The 7,612-nt window shown below is 38.8% G+C and overlaps 1 protein-coding gene across 2 annotated transcripts in view; it reads left to right on the top strand.

Annotated features, from left to right (window-relative positions):
* Positions 1–1,253: 1,253 nt before the first annotated feature.
* plcd4b (phospholipase C, delta 4b) overlaps positions 1,254–7,612 on the top strand; it is a 9,731-nt gene continuing 3,372 nt past the window's right edge. The window contains exons 1-10 of one of the 2 annotated variants that reach the window (XR_001636970.1): positions 1,254–1,412; positions 2,073–2,091; positions 2,189–2,211; positions 2,338–2,496; positions 3,217–3,445; positions 3,761–3,890; positions 3,976–4,207; positions 4,748–4,949; positions 5,375–5,519; positions 5,725–5,874. Coding sequence is in view for 1 of the 2 variants with exons in the window: in XM_016520046.1 (XP_016375532.1) it covers positions 2,190–2,211; positions 2,338–2,496; positions 3,217–3,445; positions 3,761–3,890; positions 3,976–4,207; positions 4,748–4,949; positions 5,375–5,519; positions 5,725–5,874 (1,269 nt within the window). In the remaining variant the exon portion in view is untranslated. Of the gene's footprint in view, positions 1,413–2,072; positions 2,092–2,169; positions 2,212–2,337; positions 2,497–3,216; positions 3,446–3,760; positions 3,891–3,975; positions 4,208–4,747; positions 4,950–5,374; positions 5,520–5,724; positions 5,875–7,612 lie in introns of both variants that reach the window. The other variant, XM_016520046.1, reaches the window with a different exon arrangement.

Raw genomic sequence — 7,612 nt, 5'->3', positions numbered from 1 at the left:
AGCAGAAATGACAGAAGTACAGTGTTTCAGAAGGAATGTGGGTGCAGGATCTAACTGGCATGAGGAAGAATTAGAGTTCTGTATTATTTCAGCAATTAAGGTTGGAGTTGTCAAGGTAAAATTATTTAACAGTTGAATAGTTTGAGCTTGCTCACAAGTAGAAGTGGTTGGTTCAGTGCCAAGAGACCCACATAGAGCATCCAGTTTTATTTGAAAGTGGCGCAAGAAAGAGCCACACAAATGATCACATTCATATTGGCTGAGACTATGGCTGTATATGGATGAAGCACCTTCAACAAAAGTCAAATCACAAAGCTGATTTATTAATTTATACATAGCATAAATAAATAATCTTGACATGTTTCTATCGCACATATCAGATTCCAGCTGCAGTAAATTCATCTGCTTTAAAACAATGATGTGTAACTATGTTATACTGTTTAATTTGTGCAAAAAAGCTATACAAAAAACAAAGAAGATGCAATGTGAAAAATGTATGTGATAGCCAAATCAAATCATTTATTTGTATTAAGAAATAATGCTAATAGAATTTACCTTTAAATATGCACACTCAGCATTATGATATTTCTATTATATGTCCTGGTAGTTTTCAGTTGCTGTGGCGATATTAGCTCTCCTGCTCAACAATAAAGCTTCTAAAGCTATTTTCAGTCAAGACATTGATCTTAGTGTTTTTAAACCAGAATGTTTTACAGCAAGTATGAGTTTTGTCAGCATTTCCATGCTTTGCTTGTATTTGTATCTTTCCTCATTTGTAAGTCACTTCTGCCAAAATAATTTATGTAAATATATATGTAAATATAGGTTGTACTTGGTAAAGACTTCACCATTCTGTATATCCTGCTGATTTATTGTGCTTGGCTGTCTAAATGGGTTTATAATTCTGACATTCTGGAAACAAACTGTCAAGGAATAGTCCCTCAAGGCTGTGCATATTGTGCATCTTTCTGTCTATTTATAATTCTCATAATTCCGGCTAATTATTGTAATGTACATGGTACAAATTGTGTCTTTTGTGTAATATTGTGAAATATGTGGACTTTTTATATTGTATATGGTGTAAACTTGTTTAAAATTCATAAATTGTAACATAGACTTTCTAATTTTTCTTTATTTAATGCAGAATTGTAATTATTAATGATAATGATTTTTCTGTTTTATATGATTTGTCCATTGCACCTAAAAAGACAGGAAAAAAGGAAAAGTGGGAGTGTCTAGGAAGGAATGAGGCAGAGGAAGGGGTGTAGGAAGCAGGCTGGCTATGCATCATGTGGAAGCAGCCCGGACTGCGGCACTGTTTTCACAGCCCTTCACACGCAGCAGAGCCCATCCTCCCCGTGTAGCTCTTTCAGTTCCACTAGATGTCAGTTCATCAGACGTCTTTTAGTCTGGTGAGTTCTCTTAATCCTCTTTTTCTGTGTCTGTTTGCTTCAGCTGTCTGCAGCCCTCTCCCTTCTCTCTTTGCTGTGTTTACAACATTACTTTGTCAGCATTTACTGTTATTAGTGGCTCACATTAGAGCATAATATGGTCTTCATTTGCACTAAGACTCTGTAACTGCTACAATATTTTAGGATTGTGTAAGGGCACATTAAGAAAAAAAATCTAATGGCCTCATTTAGGGTTCAAATCAAAGTGAAGTCTGGTAATGCTATACAATATCCATTTATTTAATACCAAATAATGGCAGGAAAGAGCTTAATTAGATTCTACTTTATCCACTTGGGATATAACAGAACATAATGATGTTGCCAGCAGAGGATCGTGTGGATCTCAGAGACATATTTAGCCATGACTCATGACTCGCCTGACCACACTGCTTCACTTTTGCCTGAATGAACATGTTTTTCCTTTGGAGAAATTCACTAGAAAGTTGTCTCCCCATTGTAAAATAGGGCACAATGGTTATGCAGTCAGCCTATTTCTAGATTTAATTTAGCATGTCTGTGATGTCTGTGAGTCTGTCTTTCCTTTAAATCAATATAGGCATTTGTTACCAGAAAAATGAATTTTTGGTGAGATGGTTATACAATGTTCATTTGTGTCTGCAGAAAAGGTGAAATATTGGAAAAAATCAATATAGGCATTTGTTACCAGAAAAATGAATTTTTGGTGAGATGGTTATACAATGTTCATTTGTGTCTGCAGAAAAGGTGAACTAATAGAGAATGGAATCACCTCAAACATGCTGTAAGTCATCCTGTGTGTGTGTGTGTGTGTGTGTGTGTGTGTTTGTGTGTGTGTGTGTGTGTTTGTTGTTCAAATAAGCTTGGTTTTTCTGAATATTGCTGATGGCCATTTCTCGTTCTCTGGCAGGTGAACAGGGTCATCAAAACCTTGAAGCCATGAAGGCAGGCATGTTTCTGCGCAAGGTTAAGTCTCGTATGTGGAAGCGTCTGAGGCACTACAAACTTCAGGAGGATTGCAAGACTATCGCATATAAATCCAGCTGGGCAATAACCTCTTATTCTACCTGTACGCCCTTATTGAGTTGAGGTTTTTAGTATTTATGATGGTTTAAATGCTTCAGTAATCTTGTTAGTTCAGGTCTAGTTTTAATTGTGTATAATTGATACAAGATGGGCTAAAAATTACTGATTTATTTAAGAAAATATATATTGACTGCCAAAACAAAAACACACAAACAGACTTATATATGAGAAAGCTATTAGCTATTGCATAGAAAATAATGGTCTTGAAGTATCAGCAGTTATTGATTGTACTTAAAGGTAATTTGGAAATAAATCCAAAAGGTATACATTAGTGGATGAATAAAAGTAGACATGTCAGGGTAGTAGATTAGACATGAGAGAAGTTGGAACTGGAAGTCCAGGGATACATTCAATAATAATATTAATTAGATTACCAATGTAAATGTGTCTTAAGTAATATTAATGAGCTCATTTAGTTAAATTGTTTTGCTGGCTGCAAAGGGGAGGAGCTATAGGTATCAGTGGGTGGCTTTTTTTGACACCCGTCATTTTTACCTTTTCAACATTGGGGGAGTGGGGGGTTCTGAACATCTTCAGCTTCCAATGAAATTAAGAGCTCCAATAGTAAAACATGAAGTATTAGTAATAATGAAGCTTGCCTTTTCAAGCACTAGTTTGAGTTCATTAAAAACTGTGAGAAGAAGGACTCTGAACAAAAAAAGCTTATAAGCAAAGTTTATATTTTCTTTACAATTTTTTTCAGTCTCCATCAGTGATGTGGAGGCTGTTCGCGAGGGACATCAGTCCGAGGCGCTCCTCAATGTGGCAGATGATTTTCCTGCTGACCGCTGTTTCACTCTGGTGTTTCGCGGCCGTAGGGGAAACCTGGACCTGGTGGCTGATTCAGCGAAGGAAGCTCAGGCCTGGATTCAGGGCATCAGAGTCCTTATGGAGAACATGGAGAACATGGATGAGAGCACCAAACTTGACCAGTATCCTTAATTTCTGCCCTTTTTGAAGTAGCTTTACAGAACTACATGTGAAAATATTTATTTATTTATTTTACTTTTGTACTTTTGCTTGAGGCATAGATAGATGGATGGATGGATGGACAGACAGACAGTTGATGGATGAATAGATGGATGGAACGATAGAAGGACAGACAGGTAGGTAGATAGATAGATAGACAGACAGACAGACAGATAGACGAACAGACAGACAGACAGACAGAGAGAGAGAGAGAGAGGTTAATGAAGTCCAGCTGTTCACTGTAAACTTAAATTATCAACCTAAACCATTCCACTCAGATGGATCTCAGACTGGTTTTTGAAAGCAGATCTAAACAAGGATGGCAGAATAAATTTTAAGGAGGCAAAAAAATTACTGAAAATGATGAACGTGGACATGAATGAAGAACATGCATGCTGTCTTTTTAGGGTGATTATGTGTTGCTTATGTGATTTTGCATCATAAATTTACACCATGTTGAACCTTATTGTCATTTGTTGACATTTTCTCACAGATGGCAGATAAGTCTGAGTCAGGAACCCTGGAGGACCAGGAGTTTGTGGAGTTCTACAAAATGCTTACAGAGAGAACAGAGGTGCTGGACTTATTCCAGGATTATTCCAGTGATGGACAGAGTCTGTCCCAGTGTGATTTGGAGGAATTCCTGAGAGAGGAGCAGCTAGAGGGGGAGGGCAGTTATGAACATGCCCTTCAGCTGATCGATTGCTATGAGCCTTCAGACACAGGTAATGATCCACCATCAACCACTATACTACACTCTTCAGTTATAATTTCTGTGATATATATGAATATCACCACACTTTATAATATTTAATATATTAAATACTTGATGCCTTGTTGAGAAAAGGGCACAAACTAAATTAATTATTCCTGATAAATTTTACTTATACATTTTAATGTGGTAGGCACAATTAAATATTTAGCTGAACTTTAGCTTTTAAACTTTTGCTTTGCTTGAAGTTAGCTTAATATAGTGTTTATATAGCTTAATTCATTTCTTTTTTAAATAATATTTTCTTTCAGAAAACATTTTTAGACTGAGCAGTAAATTGTAGACACTCTAGGGATCATGCAAGAGTTGAGGTTTAAATTTTTAATTGAAAAATTATTTGTTTGCCTATTTGGATACTCTTTTAATAATGGAGTAGTTGAGCACTTAAACTAGATCGCTGCATGGGCAACAGTGAAGTGGTCCTTTACTTACGACAATTACTAAGTATTGAAGATTGAACAAATAAGATGCTTCATTTTGGCTTCTTGTACAGCCAGAAAGAATCACTCGATGTCAGTCGATGGGTTCTTAATGTACCTGACGTCTCCTGAGGGATCCATCTTCAATCCAGAGCGGCAGGGCCTTTTTCAGGACATGAGCCAACCTCTGGCCCACTATTACATCTCCTCATCACACAACACTTATCTGATGGAGGACCAGCTAAAAGGACCAAGCAGCGTTGAGGCCTACATCCAGTGAGTTCTGCTTATTTATGGTAATGTGTCTACTTGATTTCACAGATTTTTGATGATATCTTTTGTGGAAAAGGATTTTATGAGAATGTAAGTAGTAGCATCTCTCATACATGTATAATGTTTCTGTTCAATAACTTCAGAGAAATTGAAACCGCCTAGTTCTGAGATGCCCAAATACACTTTTAAATAATGAAACACAAATTTAAAGAACAAAAACAAAACGTACATTAGAAATGAAGATTGAATGTTTCATTTTTTCCTTCCTCTTGTGGTATGGAATGGCAGGCCAAATCAAAGGTCACCACAAGCCAACTTTGGCCCGTGGATCCTGGTTTGGGCATCTCTGGCCTAGTTGAATGCATTACACTTTGTTCTTTGTGTTCATGACAGTGATTGTTTATTTGTGCTGGGTTGAACCTCTGAAGGGCACTGAAACGAGGCTGCAGGTGTGTAGAGGTGGACTGCTGGAATGGATCGAATGGAGAGCCGGTAGTTTATCATGGACACACACTGACATCTAAGATTCTCCTCAAAGATGTGATTACTACTATTGCAAATTATGCCTTCAAGGTGATCTATGTTTCAAATATCAATATTCATATGAATATCTATTAATAATTATTTACTTTGTTGATCACATTATTGGCATTATTGATGTTAATACCAGTTAATAATGTTATATGATACTGATGTTTATGTTAATATTAATTATTTACACAGATACATAATAATCTATTTCCAGATTTATTAATCTTACGGTCATTCCTACTTCTAGGCATCTGAGTATCCGCTCATCGTGTCCATTGAAAACCACTGCAGCATAGAGCAACAGGAAGTCATGGCTCGATATTTCAGAGACATTCTGGGTGATATGCTACTGACGAACACAGTAGAGGGAGTCTCCAGCAAACTGCCATCCCCAGAGGTGAGGTATAGTGCCTTACAGATAGTGGTGCACTTAACTTAACTGCTCTTAGTGACTTCTTTTTGAAAAACATGGATGACTTCCTTGGATCTTAAAATATTCTATTGTCTTATAGTCATAGTACTGCAATGGGCACTTTCATTAACTATTAATGGTCACATAGGAAGATGTCAGGTTCATATCACCTATTATAGGATTGATTTTTAAAATATTTGTTAATACTGTGGGGTCCAAAAGTCAGAGACTGTAAACCCAAACAGTACTACTGACATAAAAAATTTGTGTATAATACAATTAAAATATGTGAAATAGTTAATGCTACTTTAAACAATAACATTTTCTGAACGAGCAGTTTATTTTTATTTTTGTGGGGCTCATTATTTTTGAGTAAACATCACTACTTCACTGAATATCTCCAAGTAGATATAACTGCAGACCGGAGATCTCCAAAATGGGGCGTGAACTCCAAAAGTGGGCAGAACATCCAAAATGGGGCGGGGTCTCCTCGCGCAAAGACTTTGCCTCTGCTTCATGATATAAACGGGAATCACCCACGAGCTCTCCCGCGAGCCGTCCCAGCGCAGCGCAGGGAAAAGATTTTACTCTATCGCTCTGTTCTAAGCAACGGGGGCGTCCCGGGGCTCGAAATTCGCAGGGTAGGATGGGGTAGTGACGCTGGGTGTAACTAAAAAGGTGCCATTGTCCGGTGAGGTCCGGTTGGGGAGTTACGGAACGATCTCATATCGCATAATCTTATTAACTGTTTATTTCCTGAACTGCAACTTTCTTTACCACGCTATTCAGCGCCAATCCCGCCATGCAGTAAATTTCACTGGTTAAGGTTAGGGTCAGGTGTGGGAGAGGCACATGACACGCATGCGCAATTTTTTCCCCCAATCCACTTCAGTGCAAACTCCGCCCCACAGCTGATTCTAAAGATTTTAAATTAAAGTGTCAATTAAAGTGTTGATTTCCTACATTATGCTACAAACAATGCTAACCCCTAAACCTATTCCACACCTGACCCTAACCTTAACCAGTGAAATTTACTGCACGGCGGGATTGGCGCTGAATAGCGTGGTTCCGTAACTCCCCAACCGGACCTCACCGGACAATGGCACCTTTTTAGTTACACCCAGCGTCACTACCCCCTCCTACCCTGCGAATTTCGAGCCCCGGGACGCCCCCATTGCTTAGAACAGAGCGATAGAGTGAAATCTTTCCCCTGCGCTGCGCGAGACCCCTCCCCATTTTGGAGGTTCTGCCCACTTTTGGAGTTCACGCCCCATTTTGGAGATCTCCGGTCTGCGGGGCGCATTCCCTTCAGAAACAATGTAATCCACTGCGAGTTCAGCGGCTCAGATGTCGGGAGTAAATGACAACTGCTATGTTCATTATTACATCCAACAACAGAACACCTCAATCGCTTAGGAGTCATTCTTGTCTACAACTGCTCTGGCGTGAAACAATGGCGGACTGATGACAGTTCACTCAGGGTGGGTCTAAGGTAAGACGCCAGCCCAGTCTGTGCTGAAACGCTACTGTCAATCAAACTATCGTGGGCGGGGCCTGTCTGTGTGACGTCACACAGACTGGCATCTGATGCTGCGTTCAAGTCCTCCTGGGACGTTCGTACTCACGAGTTGACAAGTCGTAATTACGACGTCAGGTGCGTTCAAGACAGTTTAGTCGGCACAAGATGGCGGTGTACCTTCTTTTAATAAATTACAAGAAAATA

This window comes from Sinocyclocheilus rhinocerous, unplaced genomic scaffold (assembly GCF_001515625.1).
Source record: "Sinocyclocheilus rhinocerous isolate Xijiao unplaced genomic scaffold, SAMN03320098_v1.1 scaffold12, whole genome shotgun sequence".
Taxonomy (NCBI): Eukaryota; Metazoa; Chordata; class Actinopteri; order Cypriniformes; family Cyprinidae; genus Sinocyclocheilus; species Sinocyclocheilus rhinocerous.
The sequence above is the reverse complement of the archived record's forward strand: the minus strand, read 5'-3'. Positions and strand labels throughout refer to the sequence as shown.